Below are 22,637 nucleotides of genomic sequence, written 5' to 3' on the forward strand. Positions count from 1 at the left end.
TAGGAACAGCCAGAAGAGAAAGGTCAGCCCTGCCTGCCTGACCAGCTCCAGAGAGACACCAGCGTAGGGCAATGCCACAATTCCACCCACACACATCCCAGGTGGAAACGGGTCAGGGCAGGGAATGGGACCAGGGTGAGCTGAGATCACAGAGGGAGATTTGGGCTTTTTTTCCTCCCCTTTACTCTTTAATTCACAAGATTAATTCTTGACTGTTTGTAAGGCAGAGGGGCACAGAAACATGAAATGTAAAACGAGGCATCTGAAGCCTCTCATCTAGAATTACTGTTATTATATTACTATATTGCACTTAGAAGTGATGTATCTCTATAGCTACATAGCAGAAAATTACAGTAAGAAATAACACTTGATGGTTTGGGAAGCATGAAAGAATAATCAATTTCATTCACCTGGCTCTGCTCCCACCAGAGCTGAACATGTGTCAAGGCTGGCAGAGGAGCACAGAGGCCAGCACTGTGCAGCTTTTAACAATCTAACACTTACAAAGTCCTTCTCCCTTTGTACATTCCATATTCTTTTACTTTTACAAAGCAATTTCCTGAACCCACATTTCAGATTTTTGAAACTTTACAAAACATAGACATCTCTCCCCCAAACTGTCGTGGCTTGTTTGGGCTAATAAGAGCCATGCACACCCACCATAATTAAAACCAAAACAGCCATTCCAGATCAATGCATCTGGAAACAGCCCCTTAACCACACCAGTTTTTTTATCAACCCAACACTGTGCTCCTGGTGTTGATAGAGAAAAAAACCAAACAACTGTGGATCTCTTGAGGTAACATGAGCAAGGAAATATGGGCACAGCAAATCCATGGCTCGTGATGGAGGCACACGTCTAATTTTACATTTTTTACCCTTTTGTCATAAAGGCCTTGGACAGACCAGGACTTCACCTGGAAGCAGGTGATGCCATGAAGTGCCTGGCTGGGTTATGCAGAGGTTCAAGTATTTGCCAGCTGAGAGCCTGGGAGAACAGAAGATGCAAACAAACCCCAGACTGTGAATTTACAGCACAAACACCTGGAAAACACTGTTAGCAACTTCCCTAATGACTTCTAAAGAATATATCATTAATACTTAAAAAATGGTTCAGCTTTACTACTGTTCTGTGGTCTATTTTCTGAGAAACTCAGGTGCTGAAACAGTTGGCATGCCAAGGATCATCCGTAAATAATGCCCCATTTTCATCTCTAACATAATTGTCTAACAACTGAAATGCTGTGGTGGTTTCAGTGCTCGTGCTGGGGAGGCAGCAGTAGCTGAGTGTTAATTCAGCTGCAGTTCCTATTAATGCCATCTGCCCATGCACAGAGTCCAGCAGCTGGAGTTTGTCCTGGGAGCTGCTGGACAGGGGAGTTACCTGTAAGGGCCAGACAAAGGTTACTGTGTTTTATGGGAGAGCCTTTTCTATTGAAAAGAAAATTTATTTGAAGTTCAGTTTCTGTGTGTGGGACACAGTTTATTAGCAGTCAAAACAGTCAGGACAGAAGTGATGAGCCGAGCTGTTCGTCCAAACTCTGTGTGTGGAGTCAGGAGTTGGAGGGTGCTGTGTTTGTCCTGAGGAGCTGCGCAAGGACACAGATCAGTGTCTCTCCTGCTGCTGAAGTCAGCTCTGCTAAATTAGACCAGCAAAGAGCCACTGGACACAACGTCCTTATAAACCATAAGCTGGACTGTCCCCTGGTGCAATGGCAGTTCCCGGTTTTCCAGTTCCATGGCTCTGTAATTCCTGGGATTCAGAATAAGGCAGTGAGGCACAGCACCCCATGAGCAAACACACCTGATACCAAGGGGTTACCCTGACCTTGTGCTGAGGATTCCTCGTGACTGCGAATGCTCAATATCCACTTACACAGTGCAGCCACCGAGGTCTCAGATGGGGAAAAATCCCTTTTTGAGGGGCATCCAACCCCTGCACCCCACAGGGGCTGTGGAGGCAAATCAAGCTCTTGGTGTCAGTCATGGGCACACACTGGCCATGGCCAAGGGGACAAGCAGGCACAGAGCAGCGAACCTACACCTGCAATTCCTCCAGAGAAAGGCTTCTCAAGGTGCTACTACAAGTCCACTAAATACAGAACTCAACAAGGCCCAACCAAGGTTTTAAAAATAACCCAGCTATTTTAAGTAATTGAAGTTGCTCTTCACAGGGCATCCACTACAGAGTAGAGGAAAGGCTGTCTATAATTAGCAATGTGTTTTCTGGCTGAAGGGAGGAGAAAAGGTTTTCCTAAAGATGGAACTGGCCCTTTGGAGAAGCAGGAATCTCCAAAATTCAAAAAGTGGTCTTTTTTTTTTTTTTTCCCCTCATTTTTTGCCAGCTGCATTGCAGACACAAATAAATCAATTCTGCGATGGTGATTGTCAGGGAGCTCAAACCTGTAGTGACCAGAGAACCACAGCTCACAAACATTCAGGTATCTTGACCTCTGGACACCTTCTCTCTTTCCACCATGGTGACCCAGTATTTCCTTGTCATGGAAACCCCGGGAGGAATGGTTAGAGAAGGAAAAAGGTGCTCTTGTTGCAGATGGTTTTTCCATTGGATATGAAATTTTCACAACCAACAAAATGGAAGAAACAAATATTACTATTTCAAATGGAATATGAAGCATCGGTATGACTTTGTGTCTTCTCTGTCTGGAAAAGTTGCTGGGTTTGGTCTACATGAAACATATCAAGGATCTAGATGTGATTTGCATATATTGTCCCCAATCCTACAAACACAGACCTTACAGGCAGGGTAGAGTGAGACAAGAGAAGCTTTTAGCAACAATTCTGTCAGTATTTCTGGCCCATCCACCTGACCCAAAGAGTGTCACACAGGGGAGGTGCCACCTCTGAGAAAGCAAATTTGAGGTGATTTCTGCTGCCACCAACCCCCATGTACGGAGTCATATCCAGGAGCAAGGAACTAGAACCAATACCAGTCATTGTTGCAGTCCTCTTTTAAACTGGATATTTAAAGCCAAAATCTGGTCTTCTCAAATTTTACTTCTTTTAAGGTTATACAGAAATAGAGGCAGAACACTGGAATGTAACTTTCAAGGCGTAATTCAGTCTTCACAATTCTTATTCATTATGTTTGCATTATCAGTCAGGACCAATTTCTTCACAGAACTGAGGGTTTTGAACAGCCTGTAACCACGAGCTTCCTCTGCTTCCTTCATGGTCAACATTAAAGAGGGCTGGGTGCTCTCAGATTTATTTGGAGATTCCAGCATGGCTTCCCAGTGCCAGAGGCAGGGATGGATGGGATCTTGGGAAGGAATTGTTCCCTGGCAGGGTGGGCAGGCCCTGGCACAGGGTGCCCAGAGCAGCTGGGGCTGCCCCTGGATCCCTGGAGTGTCCAAGGCCAGGCTGGACATTGGGGCTGGGAGCAGCCTGGGACAGTGGGAGGTGTTCCTGCTCATGGCAGGGGTGGCACTGGGTGAGGCATAATTGTCCCTTCTATCCCAAACCATTCTGTCATTCTCTCGTCCTACAACGATGGCCTTAGAATAAAGATGTAAATGAGCTAACTGTTTGGCATAAGGAAAATGAATGGCTTAAAGTGTTGGGAAAACAACTTTAAATTATCCTGCAGCACTTTTAAACAGAGCTGCTTAGGAAGTATTATAATTTTTCTTCTTCTATTGACTGTATCTGACAACTTCAAGGGTAAGTTGCTCTCCCAGTTAATTTCAGTTTTTATGTGAAATGTAATTTACCAGAAATGTAAACGGAATGGAGAAGATTTGACCACAAGGTCACAAAATACTGAAAAGAAGCTGATTTTATTCTGTCACTTGCTGTATCTCCTCCTTACACAGACCTGCTGTGCCATTGCTGTTTACTTGTTTAAAATGTTAATTCTTGAAACAAATTTAAGAGGAATCTTTCAGTTTTCATGAAATCACTGAGTTCAACACAGAAAAGCTGTAAGCAGTGATTAAAGCGTGTAACACAAGCTGGAGACCTGGTTTTGTAGTCCCAAACTCTGTTAACTGTTTCTCTTGATTTTGCAAGTCACTTTACCTCCACGTGAGTTGTTATCCTATAACAAAGGGAGGGACACAACCTACTTACAAACCACTGTGGTTTCTGTGAGAAAAGAGACAACTCTTAAAAAGATTAATTTATTGAAAACAGAAAAATTGAAAAATTACAGAAATTAGAAAAATATAAAAATTTGGGATCCTATGGCTCGATAGATGGTATGCCCCAGGAGCGCAGGGATCTGAGATCTTCTGGCTGACACAGCACTGGACCTCAGGTAGAGAAAGACTTGCAGTGCTGGGCTGGCTTTTGGCTGGTCCAAAAGTAAAAAATTACTAAAGGCTCCTTAACAGGAATAAAGCTTTTAATGCCCAGCACTGACATCCACCACAGCCAGCCTGCAAACAGCTTCTCTTTCGCTGTCTTGTTGTTTTATAGTGCCTTTGCTCCGCCCCAGTCTGCCCACAGCCCGCCCCTTTGGTTTAAAGTGATTGGTGCTTTCCCTTTGACAGATCATCTCTGTCCACCAATGGCTCATCGTTGTCAGAGGAGTGGTATTAGTTGAGATGAGGGTGCTAAAATGCCTTCATTAAAATTCAGGTTGCCGTGGAGCTTGCCTACAGGGTACCGGCTATGGGGCTAAAAATAGCTGCTGGCTGTTAGGACTGGGGTTTTTGGAGTTAGCCTTGGAACCAAAGTGCAAGTAAAAACACCTAAAAAAAGTATTAAAATACATCCAACACATCTCAAAACACTTGCAAAAGTATACAGTAAACACAGGAAAGATAACTCTTATGGTGTACAGGTGGTTTGAAGTTTGAAAAGGGAGCATAAGTTGGGGATTTTTAACTGGGGAATTTTTAACTGGGAAGGGTGCAACTCTCTTAATAAACTACTTTGAACAATGGAAAACACTGATAATGGAACTTGATTTTTGTACCTGGGCTGATGGGTTAATTTTAGGATTCTATTTAAAAATATTTAACTCAAAATTAATTAATTAAAGCACTTAATATGCAAAGACCAAGCACAAATAGGGATTTCATGTATGACAGTTTCTGTCTTTTCCTGTGTTTAACATGTGCTTTTATTGGTTTTTTAAACCCAGGGCAGGACACCAGCCCAGAGAAAGCAAGGCATGTGTAGACAGAAGTCCAAACCCAATGTCAGTTATGACCAGTGATGCCCATGGCAGCTGCAATGCATCATGAGTGGAAAAGAAGAGTAAAACAGAGTAATTTAAACCATTCTTTCCCACTACGGACCCAAAATTTTCCCCGATTTTTTTCCTCTTTCATGACTTGCTTTTCTAAGAGACTCGGTAATTCAGAGGGAGTAGCTTTAATTCTTCATGACGGGGTAAAAGAATAAACAAATTCCAGTGAGGACTCTTGAAACTCGGGAAAGAAAAGAATGTTTATTAGCACACAGGCACAACACCTTGCCTGGTATGCCTTACTAACAATACAAAGCAATAACCTCAGGTCAAAAGAGAAGTTGCAATACATGCAAAAACAACTGGATTGTGCACTAAGTAACACGTTTGATATAGGTACATCTGTCAAATAAACACACATCTACTGCCCTAGGTAACAGAACTTCAGACACTACCTCAGGAGTAAAGGTACAACAGAACAACCATCACTGAGCAGCATTTTGGACATAAAGCATCCTAGACAGAGACATTTGACCTTTGGAGGCAAAAACTGTAACAGGCAAATAGCTGAGAGCCAGATCCCCAAAGACTTATGAAAAGCTCTCGATGAAGCCTAAGGTACTGTCAAGAATGAGGTCTGAAGGGTTTTGCCCTTGGTGAGTAAAATTATGAGTGGGTAAAAATGTCTCTATGGGTGAGAGTTTTAAATCATCAAGGTTTAATATTGTTGCTAAGAGTGAAAGGAGGAAAGACTGAATGTTGATACAAATAAAACAGTGTTTTTGAAAACCCTTAAAATAAATTATAAACATGAAGGAAAATTTGGGATAATTAACATGTCCTGAAATAAAAATCAACATGGTTTAAGTTAATAAATAATTAAAATAATTAAGTTCCTTTTAATCCTACAGAACAATAATCAGTATTAAAAGCTAGGAAAGCAGAAAGAGGACGGGGACCTCCTCCTTACTCCAAAATCAAGGTGATCAGCGCCAGGTATCACCTCTCACCATGAAGCTACGTGTCTGTGTGTCACAGGACTAGCCAGAGGAAAGGGACAGAACGAACACACACTGCCACTGTGAATTCTACAGGTCTAGGTTTTCATCTAGAGGATGAGTACTCAGGGCTCGGTCACTAACAACAACTGCTGGGGTCAGGGGGAGTGCTGGGGGTGAAGGCTGGGGTGAAGGCAACTCTAACCCTGTGTCAGCGTGTGACGAGCGCTCTCGGTCGCTGAAGGGGCCGTGTCTGTGCTGCTGCCCAGGGTCCCGGGTCACCACGGTCACAGCTGGGCTGCTACTTTTGCAGTACAAGGTCCTGCGGAGCCCGCGGGCGTGGCTGGCAGCGCGCCCGCCGCAGAGCAGCGGGTGAAACGCGTTATCCCCATCGCCGCCAGCGGCCCGGCCGCCCGCGCACGGAGCAGCCCTCGCTGCAGGCAGCCTGGGGGCTCAGAAGGCAAGTGGACAGGCGCTTCGGCCCTTCTCTGTCCAGGGAATCCTCACTGGCGGGGCTCCTCCGGCTCCCTTTGCAGGAAAGTGAGTCTGTGATGCTCCCGCGGCGTGAAAGCAGCGAGAGACAAGATCCTAAAAGACAGCAAGACCCCAGTGACAGAGTCCTCACTGGGAGCCGTGCTCCCTGAAACACCAGAGGCCAAGAGTGGGTGTGTGATGATGATATCTCTATCTCTACGTGATGCGGCTGTGGTGGGGTGGCACAGGGAGCGAGGAGCTCCAGACCCCTGTGCCACACAGGGACACCACTGGGCTAAGCTGGTCATACTGGAACTAGGCAAAGCCTCACACAAAGCAGGTTGCTGCTGCCTACTGACTATTGCCACAGCCCAAACATGCAGCAGGGCTGTAGCAGAGGCACTCAGAAGCACTCAGCCCACAGCCCAGCACTGGCTGTGTGTGCTGCACAACAGCTGCTGCCAGCTGCCGTCACGGGGCTGCAGCCCTGGCGAGGGTTGTGGGCGACAAGGTGCATCCTCACTTCTTCCTGTGCTTTAACAAAAGCATTGTATCCCCAAGCAAAAACATCAACGTTAGCCATCAGCAAGTCAAACATCACTGTGACCATAGTAATTTTTAACAAATTTTGTTGCTGCTGCTGCTGTTGCTACAAACACAGATCAAGCATGCAACTCTCCTGATTCTGACCTAAACTGGCCACTGGGACAAGAGGCAACCTTTGGCATACGAGCAGGATGTGCTTCCCCAAAGGGGCTGAACTACCACATTCCCACTGATTTCAAGCTCTGGGTGCTCAGCCCCTTTGGAAAGGCCCATCTGCCCCCCTCCTCTCGTCACATGAGCACAGCACAGCCCTGTGAGCCAGCGCTGAAATGCATCGAGTGCTCTGACCAACACACACGTGTGGAGCACAGAACAATGAACTGTGACAGGAGCACGATGAGGATTTGTACCCTGTAACCCTAAGAACATGAAGGAGATTTGGTTAAATGGGGTACAGGCAGATAAAGCAGCACTTTATAGCGTATAACACAGATGCCCATTGACACTGACAGCTGTTAGACATTTTCTTTGTTAACAAAGAAACAATAAAACCAACTTAAGAAATCACTTTTTGGACCACATTTTCCCTGTTGCTCCATGACTTCGAAGTGTTTTATGAAACTACTGCCTGGTAACTGCTTTACAGTAAACACACAGTTGGTTTTGTGGTCCAAATAAACCATGCTCTTTTTTTTCTCCTCATATCATGCACTGGGATGCAATCAGCTTCTTGTCAATCATTAGTCAAAAGAAATAAACACATTTTTTACAATAAAAAGCTTCTATAAGTAACATTTCTACAGCAATCATTAGCCAGAACTATTTAAAGTGTTCCTAGCATTTCCATCTCCCTTGCTGTCTGCTTTTCTAATGGAGGAATTTTCCAGTATCGGGGACACTTCCCCATGCAGTTATTTACAAGGAGATGGTCCTTGTGGAGAAGGACCTTAATGAAACTTACAGCTGCTAAGGTACATTTGTAAGTGCTGGCAGTCACACTCAGACAGAACGAATGGAACTCATTGTGCAGCTCTGGGCTGGGCCAGCAGTGTAATTAAAGTGCAAATAAAGACAAAAACCACAAGCCAGGCAGGTCCATTTTTCATCGCCAGCATTAAGAAGCATCATGACTGTGTAAGATATGTCAGATCAAATAGGCCTCAGTCACAATCTGTTTTAAACACCTTTCTCCCTGAGAGGATTTAAGGGAGGTATACGGTGATATAGCCCTATTTCTTCAACTGGCTGAATATCATTGGAAAAGTAAGGACACTTTTCCAGCCAATTTTTGTTTTCAACAGTGATAACACCTGTGTTTTATGCTATGATGTCCTTTATAGCATTTGAGCTAACTTCCCATGCAGCTACGACAGGCCACTCTTGATGAGGAAAATACAAGAAGTACCAACTACTGTAGAAATGACATCTATCTACCTGGTACATCACAAAAGCAGAGGCTCTGAAAACATTTACAAATAGCACGTTTTCTCAAACATATGCACATGATAATTACTAGCTCAGATAAAAATATATAGTTTGTGTTTGCTGGCATTCAATGTTTGCCACTGACAGGTTCAATTTTAGAGCTAAGTCAGTGCCAAATGGCTGAACAACAACAAAAAGATACACATTTTTCAAACCACCGATTCCACGCAGAACGAAACTGTCACTCCAGCTCCGAGTGTTCACTGCTGATCACCGCCTGCTGCCAGGCAGATATGTATTTCTCTCCACAGTGTGTCCAGAAAGTGCTCTGTAGCCTGACTTGTCAGAGAAGCTGCAGGAGGCGCAGGAAAATAAAGTGCCTCTTCCAGGGCTGTGTACAACGTGACTCACCCTCCTCTGCACCACCCCTCCTGATCCCTCACCTTCCCAGCTGGCAACTATTTACAACTATTCCACCAGTCCATTTGCTCTCCATGCTGTAAATACTCTCACTGATGAAAAATATATTTACAAATCATTTTTACAGATACAATCAGTCACCTTAGAAAAGGCTGGCGAGACACTGAAAGAAGAGAATGTTTTATAAAGAGTAGCATTAAATGTACAGCGGGTGTTTCAAACAACTGCAGATCTGAAGTTACTAGATGCTGTCTTAGTATCACTCCAAAGTAGTAGATGACTGCTAAAATCCTGATTTTTGAATGAAATTACCACAATATGAGAACACCACAGCCATTACTGCCTCAGTGAACACATAGTTAGCCATCAACCCAGCCACCTCACTTTGCTTATTTATCCTAATACACCTGAATATATTACCACCATTTAAATCTGTACCCTTAATTTCTCATGTGAGATGGCTGCAATGAGTGCCTGTTCACAGGAAAGTCTCCTGTTTCCCATTAAATCATGTTCCCTAATGCCAAACATGATCTTTGCAAAGCAGAAATTGCTTAAGCTGGGTAGGAAGAGTCTTTGTCTTTCACCTCCAACACTCATTTGTGTTTCCTGAGAGGGAAAGGCTGTGAGACTCTGTATCTCTTGCTGGACAAGAGAGCTGGCATTCTTCTCAGAATTCATCTTGCTGTCTATAGGAGGTGGCATGCATGTTCTGTTCACTGTCCCAGAGCTGTCTGCAGCGGGGCGGGCACGTCAGGCAGGGAGCCGGGGCTCAATCTTCAGGGACAGCTCGTACAAGGTGTCCTCGTCGATGATCAGGGTCTTGTCCAGCAGGTAGTGAGTGACCTGGACGGAGAAACACGGATGGACAGACTGCACGGAACTGCCATAGGAACCTCCCAGCCTTCCTTTCCCTTTCAGCACATTTTGGATCTTGAGATCCCCTCGTGTTGTTTTCTTGAGAAACCACACAGCTCCTTGGAATGCTGCTGGCGTAAAGATGGAGCTGCAGCACTCTGGGAATTCATTAGGATTAACTCCTCTTAGGAAAGGGCAAATCCTTTGCCAGGTTACCTCAACCCAAGCTGCTCGTCTGGAGTCTGAGATGAACCTTCTCTGAAGGCACAGACCGGCTTTGGTCACAGTTGCATCACTCCCAAGGACAAAGGGGAAAGGAATTGCAGGATGCCTCAGCAGGTGCTCGGGGCATCTCCTGACCCTCAGTGCACGGTCTCAGGGCAGGGAGAACACACCTCCCTCTGAACCCCTCACACTCTCGTGGGCTGCAAATCCCCAGGGACCTTCCAAAGGAGCAAAAAGCTTCTTTAGAAGGCATCAAACAAAGAGCCCCTGCAGGGTGAGGGTCTCACCGCCCCAAAGACCCGTCTGTGTGTCCGTCTGTCCTCTCCTCCATGTGTGGGAGCAGAAAACACCAATTTTAGCTTTCAATGACAGCTGTACCTCACAGGTAATTGCTGCCACAGCGCTGATTTCAGTAGCAGGCAGGAGCCTTACCTTCTGCTGGTGCTCGATGCGGTAGGAGGACTGCTGGAACTGCCGTATTTCCCTGATAATATGTGAGATCTTTCAAAAGAACACGGGTATGTAAGTGCAACCAGTTTGACTCCAGCTAAGCCACACAAAGCCATAATTTTGCACCAAATTATTCCATTTAGCTTGGGAGGATGGAAGGGAAGGGTAGAGGTCATCTTCCAACAGCTCCCAAGGACTTCACTTTCCCAAGTCAAACATTTATTCCTCAGTCAGCCCCAAGTGAACCACCCTGGCTCTCCCCTTCCCATAATGAAACCTCCCTGCTCTTTCCCTCGAGTGACGGCTGCAAGTGTAGCCCTAAGATGGGCATTAAGCTGAAATGAGAGGAGAAATTTCCATGCCTCTCTCTGAGGAGCTGTTACAAAACAGCATTACATGGCAGTGAGAGAAGCATCAACTTAAAAGTGCTCTTCAGATAGACCAGGGCACACTTTGAAAAGAACATTGTGATTACTGCTTCCTGCTGAATCACTGCATTCCTGTAATTCTGGTTATTTAGGAAAGCTTTTTGTTGCTCCTTCATGAGCTTCAGGCAGCTGCTTTTGCTGTCATTTCTCAGAAAGTAAACTGGGGACAAATTCAGCCTGTGAAAATACCCAGCCTGCCAGAAGGTGGTGATAGAAGACTGCCTCAAGGAATTGCTCTCCAAGCACTGCCTCTCTTGCACACCACCAAAACACCTTCCCCGAAGTTACATTCAGTGGAGTTACAATGAAATCAATAATTAACACACGCAATTAAACACCTGTTGGTGAAGCATGTAAGAAATTGAAAATTACCATTCTCATTTTGGAAAAATTGACAAGGCCTTCCTCAGTGAAGTTGGGTGTTCCTTCCTCAATAAATGCCAGGTCAGTCAGGTACATCCCAAGGTAGGGAACAGCAGGTGGGTTACAGCTGTAAATCAACAAATCAGATTATTTTCCTGTAGCTACATTTTGCAAATGCATTTTTTTCTAACTCACACAAACTCTTTATTACTTTGCCCGCTTCTAAGCAATGGGTTGCATTCCTTTCCAGGACAAACAGCTCCTCTGCCTCTGCTAGAGTTGTGTTTGCTCTGCCTGTGACAAATTGAATGCATTCTGCCCAATATCTAATATTAATGGCAATTTTTAAATATACCATTAATTATTCTGGCTGTTCAGTTGTCAGCTTCTCTCAAGATCACTTGAAGTAGTTGTGCCATTCGATTCTGAAAAGCCTGCTTCCAATTACAAAACTCAGAAAAATCCAGGTTTTTATACAGCTGGAATCAGCACATAAATTGCAGAACACTTGACACGGAATATCCTGGATACCAAAATTACAGAATGTCAAATGCAATCTGGCAAATCAATTAAAGAAAACAATATTCAAGGACTGCTGCATAAAAGAAACAGGCTGTTTTCCAGCAGGCTGGGAGGCCAGAGGAGAAGAAATGTCCCTGAGCCTTTGTCCTGTCCCTATGTTCCTCTCATAATTTATTGTCAGAAACATAGTTTATTGTCATATGAACAGGTCTGTGACCTGACACAGGCTTAGTCCCAAGCCCTAAACTTAACTAGAACAATCCTGTTTTCCATAAATCTTTAATTTATAAAGCTGACTTTACAGTTATTGAAAAAGTTTATCAGTGTACATAAAACCCCAACAGGGAATGTTCACACAGAAAAATAGTTTCATTTGTTTCAGTAATTCTCTGGAGCTACTATGTTTATCCACCAGGGGTATTAAATCACAGCATATTCAGCAAAACAATAATGCCAAATAGAACCAACCTAGATTTTAAAAGGTTATTAGGCAAGAAAGCTATTAATTATTAAAGCTTAATCAAATGCAATTAATCTTTAACATGAACTATCCACTTCTTATAACAAAACACAGTTGTATACTGTAGGGAGGCATACTTTTTGAGCATTTCTCTCAGGTTTTTAAACCTTCCTTCAGATGACACAGTCTTCTGAAGCTTGTCCATGAGAGCTTTTGTCTAGAAAGAAAATGCATTACAAATGTCATTGCTGGTGCACGTAAATGATTGGAATTAGACTGTAGCAAAGGTGTCATTCACTTATCATCCCCACCCCATTTTCAGGAGTAGCAAAACAGGCATTAAGAATTAAGCTTTACTGCAGTTCCTCCTGTCTTTCTGAAAATGGAGATTAGGCAGCTTTAAAGATTTTCCTATGAGTGATACACAGAACCTGTATTTATGCTAATATTATTACCCTGCAAATGGAGGAAAACCCACAGGTTTATTAAATTAATGGTCAGGAATTCAGTTTGCTGTGCACACAAGAATATAACAGATCCTACATGTTGCTGAGGGTCCTCAGCTGCATTTATGAAGTTGGTGACAGCAAGGGCTGTTCCTTGCCTTGGAGCTTGCACTGAGCTGATTTTGCCTCCAAGTTCCAGGTAAAAGCTGAGTATGTAAATGAGAATACATTCATGTCTTACACAAATCACTTTCAGTGGCCGTCATCAGACCCTGGTTCCTTCTTAAGTGAAATAAATTTGATTTTCAGACTGTTTTTGCTACTGACTTGAGACTTGAGTGTAGAGAATGATAAGAAATTCATCGTATTTGAAACTGAATTTCCAATTAAGAGAGAGCTGTAGGCAGACAGAGTCACTTTCTTCTAAGAAGCAGGCTGATGAAAAACCCAGATTGCATTCCCAATAGGTGCCACAGGACTGTGCCACAACATCAATCTGCTGTGGGTTTGGTTTTTTCTTTTTTAATTGAGAAGTTTAAAAATCAAAATAATTCTATCCATAACAGTTTTTGGAGGTAAACTCACAACAGTTTGTATTTAAAGGATTTTTAACAGATTTTTAAATAGAATAACATAGCAGCAGCTACGAAGCAGCTGGGAAAATGCTGACTGGAGAAGGTGTACAGTCAGAATGTATTTTAATTGTATTTCTCTGAACCATTTAGAACACAGAACATAAAAGACTGGATTATCTTCATCCCAACAGGCCTTTTTTTCATGTGAGTGTTTTTCTTTTGAGGCTGGCAGTCATTCTCACAGCTTCTGCTGACATTCTCAGCAGCCAGGTAAGGGTTAAAGAGAGGTGTTCACTGCACCTGAACTTGAGCTCCTTAATGAGAAAGAAGACTTTTTCTCAACCATCCCCTACTGGGAAGAAAAAAACTCATGAATTTGAGAGGTTCTGACCTTCTTTCAGGCTTTCTGCACAGGCAGTTCCTATTTTAGGCAGCTGGCCAGACTTTAACCATAGCTTGTAACCACCCAGATGTGTCTATCAAAAAATGCCTAAATTTAGTTTACTTGAACATTTCAGCACGTCAGGCCCAATAGTCTTTGACACTTGCCAATTATGTTGAAAACAGTTTGTTCCCACAGATAAAAAAACTAACTACAAAAGACCTGGACAGGAGATGCCAGTTCCACGCGGTGGAAAAGCAGAAATATTTACAGGAGGGATCCCGTCTCAACCCCTGGACACGGTTACAGATGGAACCGGGACCCCCCCGCCCGTGGCCGTGTCCTTCTCACCTGTTTGGACACCTTTGCCCAGGTTTTCTTGAGCCTGTAGATGGCACTCCTGTTGAGGGCCGAGGTGATCTCCAGCACGCCGTTGTAGTTGTGCAGGCAGCGGCAGATGTCGGCCACCGCCACCCACTTCTCGATGGCGCTGGCCCGCGAGGGGACATCGGCGTAGCTCATGATCTGCGAGGCCACCAGGTTGCTCATCTGGCCACGGGGAGAGGCAGGGACTCAGGGAAGCGAAGCACGATCCCTTCTAACATGTCACTAATTAAGGGACAAGGCAGAACAACCCCCAACCAGCGCAGGATGGAAATGATGGCTCTTGATAAACCCAGGGAACACTGAAAACAGAGCTTGAGGCAGGTGGAGGGGATGGTGACAGCAGTGAAGGGTTGGGGATGCAATGGGAAGGTCTCCAAGCCATCAGTGATAAACTAATGATAAAGCCATCAGAGACTCCCTGATTGAGAAGTCTCTCAGTACAAATCAAGGAAAATAATAGAGAGCAAAGACATGTTTAGGGATCCAAAGGACATTCATTACACAGAACTGGTGTTATATTTGTCTGGAGAAAATGCAGTTTCTTCAGTAGGCTGAAAGGCAATGTGCTACAGTTTAAAATGTTCTTCTCTTAAATTGCCACTGAAATGCTGAGTACCAATTACTGGAAACAAGAATCTTCATCTGCTTTGATTTAAATGGTTAATTACAAAAAGGCTGCAACATAAAGTCACTACTAGATAACACATTACATCACACTGCAACAAAACCCAGTATTTTTGTTCCAGAGGTCAGAGACAGTCCATGGGGTTCCTAGAAAGCAAATCTGTATTTGAGAGTACTTACATCATTAAAATGTTGACTAGTTTTCATAATATAGGGCGTTCTCTCATTTTTATCCACTTTCATCCAGCCCTGCCCAAGGAACTCTCTAGACATTGATGGGAGAGAAAAAAGCCAACAAGATCTTCATAAACACAGCAGAGAGTCTGTCTGTAACCACAGCCTAAGCAGATTTCAAGGATACCTCAATTTGCTGGAAGCTAATAACACAGCTTTACACTAATTCCAGCATCTCGCTATACCATTTTTAATGCTGTCTGAAACGGTAAATATTGTACAGAAGACTTATTTTTCTCTTAATCCCCTGTGCCCCATCACCCCATCCTAATTTCCCGCACCGTGACCCTATTTACACCACACGATGCTTTTATGTGCGACGCCCTTTCCTCAGGAGCAGAGCCCGGGGCCGGTGCTGCCCGGCCGGTGGCCCGTCCCCCCAGGGGACACTCACTCATAGGGGATGCTGCGGAACACGACGTGGTCCAGCAGGGTGATCTGCTCCGCCAGCTCCATGGCCGACAGCGTCTCAAAGCACTCGGGCTTGGGGCAGTCTGGCTGCAAAAGCAAGGAGAACACTGAGGGGTCTCTCTGTGTGCCACAGGGCATGAGCAGCTGCCTGGCAACCTTCAACACGGGGCTGTAATTAACTTCAGGATAAGGAGAAATAAGAATTAATAACAACTGCAAACGACACAAACACCAGGCTGGAAACTCACAGAGGTACAAGCACACACCAGCTCAGGAGTATGAATGTAGGTTAATTAAACTCCGCATATTTTGCACTTATAATTTCATATATATTAATATCTTTCCCCTTTTTAAAATCTTGAGATTTATGTCCAAATACTGAAGTTTTGACAAGTTCATTTTTGATATGGCCTTCAAATTCTTACAATCTCTAAACTGAAATGGACATTCTTGGTATAAAAGAACAGTGTATCTGTCAGAAATACTTAACACGTTGCAGTTGTGTTACATTTTATTGATGAAAACCCACAACATTTCTATAGGAGTATTGATGTTTAACTCTCAAGATGAACTTACCATCTGAATGATATCCTCTATTTTCAAATGGTTATCATCTTGATCATCCTGAGAAAGAGTCCTGAAAAATAAAATAATAAAACATCCTATATAAATAAAATTGTCCATGGTTATGGGAAAACCTTATCATAGATCAGCAAAATGGTTTATCTCAAATAAATCCTAAAACTGCAATTGAGGAGATAAAAAAGATCTGTTACCTAAAAACTCATGTCTTTCTTTAAGTAAAAGTGTATAAACCATTACAGCATCAGAGACATGTAAGGTAAAATATTTCCATGGAGGTTTAATATCTCTCAGCTAATGAATCCTGGAAACTGTCCTGTTCAGTGTCCCACACTGAGCTCAGAGTGTGGAAATGGACAGTGAGCTGCAGCTTTTACTTGTAGCAAGGACATGATTTCCTTTCAGTAATAAAAGTGTTAATGAGTGTTTCCAATTCTGCTACAGAAAACCTGTGATTATTATAGTTATTTCAGAGTAATGGGTCAAAAATTAACCAGGCGAAAGTAAGTATTGATTGAACACCATCTACCGTGATGCAGCATACTTGCACATAATTACAAGATCTTACCCCTTCATTTGGAAAACACAGACTCAAAGAAACCGTGAAAACACCGGATTTATGTAATACAGGAGTGAGAAGATTTAGGGAGAAGTAGCTAAGTCAGAATGTAAAAGGCCATCTGAAAGGACACAACAATGTGCCCAGAAGTTGCTGGGCAGATTCCCTTCCGGGGAGGTTTAGTTTAACATCGGGATGAAGGTGCAGGTACAGGTGGGCCCTGGGTCAGGCTCTCTGCAGAGGGTCCTGCTCAGCTGAATTCCCCAGGACAGTTCAGGTGACCCTTCCCAAGGTCCTGCTGATGACTTCAGAAGGACACCCACAGCAACAGGTCCCTCCAGTTCCCTACCAGTGCACTCTGCAGGGCAGACTCTGCATGCACCAGGGAAAGCCATAAGGGGAAAGCATCACTTTGCCTGGAGACCTCAGCTCTGGCATGAGACATGAGTTTGCACCAGGTGGGTGTGCAGAAGGGTTTTATGCCCAGCACACCAGGTTCTTCTGCTGGGGGCTGCTGCTGTTTCCTCTTGGTTTGCCAAACCGAGGGCTAGGCTAAAATCAAATGCAGATACACACAGACAGGATCTCAGAAGCCTCCTTCATTTGCAGCCTTCCACATCCACACAAAACACCTTTCTTTTTAATTCATGAGGGCTTGAAACACCTTGTGTCTGACAGGAAAGGCGTGTCTACCTCTCCAGGAGATCCCTAAGCTTCTTGGCCAGATAATAACAGAGTGCAGCCTCAGTCCCTTAAATAGCCTGGCAATCTGTCCTGCAGAGCAGCTTATTTTGTGCTGTACCTCATGCCTGGGTGCCTCAGGAAGGTGTTGTTCATCCTGTGACAAGAACCTCTAGCAATGAAAACCACACAGGCCCTGTCCCCCCGCCCCATTCAATCCCTCCTTCTAAACGGATGCTTTTTCTCTAGCACAGTGATCTCATGAAAGAAAACAAAACCAACTTTTCTGGTATCCAGAAATATTCTACAATGAAGTGTGCAGAGGACAGATCTCTAGCCTGGATAATGGTATTTTTTTCAATAGCATCAATAGCATCTTCCACTTCAGTCTGTGCTGTTGTCACTTTTGGGACACCCAGGTTCAACAGAGGACTGGGGACACTCACTGGGCTGACCAGTCCTGCTTGGACAGCTCCCACTGCACTCCCTGGAGAGCTCCTGTGAGCTGGGAAGAAGCAGACCCTTGTGAAAAGAGTCACAAGAGAAAGCAAAGGCACAGAGGGGCTCTCCTGGGCAGTGTCACCCTCAGGAAGGACTCAACGGGGTAACACCTCCAGCACCTTCCGAAATGAAGAAAATATAACAGAATTACCTTTCTAATTCTTAGAATCACCAAGATTCTCTCTCTCTCTCTCTCTCTCACTATTCTTCATGCTTGACCAGCCCAAAATATTAGAATAATTTTCTATTTGAAAATTTCTACATGTGTCTCCTCCTTCCTCTGTGGTACATAAGGCATATAAAAAAATACGTAAAAGCTAGTGCAAGGTAGAGAGCCTGAAATGTGTTGTTTGGTGAGATCATACAAGGCAGAAAAATTGTTCATCCATCACATTTTGACATCTGCATATCCCTGGACTTCATCTATGTTTAGTCTGAAGAAGAGCTGTTTCTTGAAAGAACCTTTTTTTCCCCATATAGGGTTATCTATCAAATTTATTCACTGCTGTTCAGTCTGAATTTATACCTTCCTGCTTCATTATCAATTTAATTTTATCTAGATTTCAGGGGTTAGTCAATAAGGCTGATAAAAATTCAAGAAAAACATACATTGATAGGTTTGCCTAGCTTTCAGAACAGATTCTGAATTATAAAAAGCTTTTTTACCCTGAAGAGAAACCCTGTCAGTCCACACAACAGAAATCCCATCATGCAAGAAGTACCAGCTGCTTTGTTTGATGACTCAAGGCATGAAGCAGCTCAGCATCTCCCATCAACATTTTCCTTGTCATTCATATTCTAAACAGAGCCTTTCCCAGAACTGACCATGATGTATCTTTGGAACACAAACCAACCTTTCCTGCTCCTCTGATCTCTGCTGACAAGGGGATGGATTTTCCAAGGAAAGTCTATGCACATACATGGACATGCATGCAAAGGCTGGGGCAGCTTATAAAAAGACATATTTTTACGCAATACCCTTCAAGGAGACATAAAAAATACCAATGTTAAGCCTCAGAAAGCATGAATTTTCTTTCACAAATGTTTAAAATTGAATTTTTGACAAGAACTGCTTGTCCTAAGCCCATTCTGCATTTGTCAACCTTTCAGATTCAAGAGTACACTACAAAAACTGAGATGTGGGGAAGCCAAGGCCCACAGTGACAGCTGACAGACAGCCCAGAATTCTGATAGAATACATGTTTTAGATAAAATGCCTGCAGCAAGCACCTCTGCAGAACAACCAAAAAAAGCCTACTTTATAGCGCTCACTTAGCAAGTGGGTGAGTGACTATTTTTATGAAGGGCACATCAGCTGGATTATTCCTTCTTCCCATTTTCAGCCTGTCCCAGAGAAACCTTTTGAATGAAGTTTCGTCAAAACTTCTAGTTATGACAGATCTGTGCTTTCTTACAAAAAGCATGCTGTCAGAAATCTTCAAACAAATTGGTTTCTAACAACAGCAAAAAAAGCCTTTCAGTTCCAGGTAATTTATATTTCCCCTCTATGCAGTATTAGATGAAAGGTCTCAATTCAGAAGAAAACTAGAAAGACGACATCTCTCCAAGCAGCAGGGCACAGGCTGAGCACCTTTTCTCCAAGCCAGACACTGAACAGGAACCAAGAGAGGAACACAAAGCCTGGGAGCACCTCTGCACATTCTGCAAGAGTGCCTTTAGGACATCTGGGGGGATTCACAGCAAGTCCCTGCCTGTGTTCTGTCACCGTCCATGGAGGAAAAGCCAGGGTGCCTAAATTCAGAGAATTTTGGTGGAGAGGATCTCCTCCATGGCAGGGATCGGCTGTGGCAGGAATGCTGCATTCCCTGACTGCACTTTGTTTTGTGGTTTGGTGCTTCAGGTAAACACAGGGTCCCACCACAGGGTTCTTTAGTAATGCAAACCCTTCATAATGGCTGTCAGAGCCTATGGATGGCTGAAGGAGCTCAGGAAACTATTTTTACAGTGCAGGCCCTCTCTCAACACTCGGAACATTGACTGTAACCTGACACGACAGAGAATCCCCACTGTGATGCAGAAAAGGGATCAATGCTGCAGGGAGGACCCTGCAGGACATGGAGCATCCTCAGGGTGGCTCAGTGCAACCTTGGCCCGAAGCTGAGCACTTCTGGGTCAGCAGCAACGTGGTTCCCCCCTGCAGTAAACAGTGATCTCTGAAGACAAGAAACAGCGAGAGCTCTCCCAGTCTGGGGCAGAACAGGTTCAGTGCTTGGCCTGACCTACTGAACCAGCCACGGCAGCGTAGGGGCACAGAACAAACCCCGTGCCATCACATCCTCCTCTTGCACCACGTGCAGCACTTTAGTTTTTAGTGGTAATGTAGAAAAAGCCTTTTTCCCTCTGGCACTGGAAACCTGTTTGCCCTCTGGGTTCGTGCAGTTGTGCCATCAGACAGGACTCAGGCAGGTCAATGTCATCTCTCCTGACAATGCTCATTTCTCATCCTCCATGAAATCAGTTCCAGAACTGTACAAGGATGTTTTCAACCTGCCAGAACAGCTAAATCCCCTGACAGAAACTACTCCCCCATTTATATTCTGAATATTGCAAAGTTAAGTTGCCAAAGAACAGCTAGTTCTGCCTCTGAACCCACCACCATACTGAGGAGCTGGAGGAGCAGAGGGACCCCTGGATGCCCCAGGACCTGAGATGGTGCCGGGACTGAGTGCTCACAGTCTCCACAGGAGAGCAGGTCCCTACTTAGACCAGGAAGTCCATCAGAGTTTTTTAAAGCTTACAAATATATCTATTTTAATAATGTGCACTAAAACTTAAGGACTGTGGAAGAATAAAGGAACGGGCACTCCTGTGTCACTATCACAGATAAAGTTACACGCCAACAACAGCAGATTATTCCTTAGATCCTGTAATTCCCTTCACCCAGTTGACCATATAGCCTTGCTGAGAGCCTGTGTCTCCAGGAGTAATCACAGTGCTTTGTTAAACTCTGGAAATCACTCTTAATTACCAGACATTTCCCTGAGGTGATCTGAACACCTCCCCCTTCCAAGTGAAAGGGGAATAATTGTATTGAAATTTAATTCACATTGAAGTAGGATTGAAATATTTCACATCAAGTTGTCCAGCATCCATGTATATTTAGCAGCACTGCCAGTCTTGAAAAGCAATAAAGGATTTTTTAGCCAAGGCTAAAAGAAAAAGCTTTTTTTCCATTTTTTTCTTTGCAAAAGAAAAAGAGCATGAAATTTCAGAGAATGGTCAAAAATGCAGTCTGAAGTTTTGAAAAATTCAGAAAAAAGGAAGTATGTGATGAACTGTATTCACTGGTGTATCAGACTGTGTGCTCAGGTACTCAATAATCAGTTCTAGGAGGGAAGAGAGGATAAACAGTAACAACAATTTCCTAGAACAGCAGTGAAAGGATACAAACAGAGACAATTCATAGTCTACACATAAATACAAAGGTCCATTTTCTGATGCAACTGCTAGTGGAAATTGACTATTTTGAAACTGGGTACAGGAAATTGTTGACCAACTTGTATGGTGAAGGCCTATAAATCCATCCCTGTACTCTGCCAGGAACAGCAAACCCAGGCTTGTTTTCAAACATTTTCTTAAGAAGCTGAAAGTTTTAAGGTAATTTTTCCCACTGTGAGTAGAACCTTTGCTGTCACACATATTATCAAAACCCATATCATCCTCATCCTTCTTGCTCTCTTGACTTGCTGTTTCTTCCAAAGAAACACATAAAACAAACTTATTATTTTCACTTGCAATAGCAGCACACACAGTATTATTAAAAGGAGGACTACTTTTATTTATGTAAAAAGAAAGGTGCTTTTAATCAGAACTTATATGTGTTTTTTATCTTTTGTTTGATGCTTGTCCTCACAAGTGAACAACTTTTCAGCCACTTTTTTTTCCACGTATCTGTTGGTAAATCCGTCAAATGGTCTTAGAAAATGCAGGCATACACTATTGCACCCTTATTGGCTTACCTGCAGAATACTTACTGAGATGTTAACAAAGCACACCATAGATTTATCTGTGTTTTCCTGATGTTTTACTTTAATCACTCTTCAGTCTTCAAACGTTTCAACTAGTTCATTTAACCAGTGCTTAGTCTTTAAATTTTTACTGCTCCTCAGTAATGTAGAATGATTTACATGAAAATCAGTGGCTATAAAATATTCACACTTTGTAGACAGGGCTGTTTTCACTCATACTTGAAGGCTGAACTCATGGCTGTCAGCTGTTCTGCAGCAAAGTTTTCCAATACAGGTATTTTTTATGAATGAAACTTAAAACAGGCTCTGTTTTATGGCTCATAAAACACCGAGCAATCATTCAAAACTCAATACTCTGGAGGAAAACCCAACCCTGTGAATTCTAGGATAGCCAGTCCCCCAGCTATCTCACTCTGTATTGCAGTTAACATGGGAAATAATTACAAATGCATTTACCTCAGTATGTTTGCAGTAGCTTTCCTTTCTTGGGGGAGAAGGTCAGGGTCTCTCAAAACTTCCTCCAGCAAATTTAACACATTCATTTTCAGCTCGTTGTTCAGCTCAAAATCCTAAAAAGGAAAGAACTTTTACTTTCTTTAGTCTTAACAGTATTGATCAAACAACCGAAAGGGTATACTTTAATGGGTTTGCCTTCTTTTTCCAATTAGATTTGCAGTTTGTTTGTTTGTTTGCTTTCTGTTTTTTACTATGTTTTTAAATATTTAGAGAAAGATGCAATAGCCAACTGGCCACAAAAGTAGGATCTTCCAAAGCCTGTAATTTTTCTCCTTTCTGACCTTTGTCTTCTGTGTGGAGATGGGCTGATCAGTTTACCTTTCTTTTCTGAATTATCACCTGCATCTGACCACGACCCACAACATCCTCTCTTCTCCTCTGTGTTTACCTGCAGTTCTGGCACCACTGCCCAGCAAGGCAGGA

At 43.5% G+C, this 22,637-nt stretch overlaps 1 protein-coding gene across 4 annotated transcripts in view; it reads right to left on the minus strand.

Moving 5' to 3' along the window:
• Positions 1-5,400: 5,400 nt before the first annotated feature.
• The window catches only part of RASGRF2 (Ras protein specific guanine nucleotide releasing factor 2), a 116,806-nt gene continuing 99,569 nt past the window's right edge, over positions 5,401-22,637 (minus strand). For all 4 annotated transcript variants that reach the window (XM_048290681.1, XM_048290680.1, XM_048290679.1 and 1 more), the window contains exons 19-27: positions 22,155-22,267; positions 15,963-16,023; positions 15,370-15,473; positions 14,922-15,006; positions 14,082-14,279; positions 12,465-12,544; positions 11,355-11,472; positions 10,537-10,605; positions 5,401-9,867 (exon numbers count right to left, since the gene is read on the minus strand). In XM_048290681.1, coding sequence (XP_048146638.1) covers positions 9,775-9,867; positions 10,537-10,605; positions 11,355-11,472; positions 12,465-12,544; positions 14,082-14,279; positions 14,922-15,006; positions 15,370-15,473; positions 15,963-16,023; positions 22,155-22,267 — 921 coding nt within the window. In that variant the 3' untranslated portion in view covers positions 5,401-9,774. The remainder of the gene's footprint in view (positions 9,868-10,536; positions 10,606-11,354; positions 11,473-12,464; positions 12,545-14,081; positions 14,280-14,921; positions 15,007-15,369; positions 15,474-15,962; positions 16,024-22,154; positions 22,268-22,637) is intronic.

Source organism: Corvus hawaiiensis, chromosome Z (genome assembly GCF_020740725.1).
Source record: "Corvus hawaiiensis isolate bCorHaw1 chromosome Z, bCorHaw1.pri.cur, whole genome shotgun sequence".
Classification (NCBI taxonomy): domain Eukaryota; kingdom Metazoa; phylum Chordata; class Aves; order Passeriformes; family Corvidae; genus Corvus; species Corvus hawaiiensis.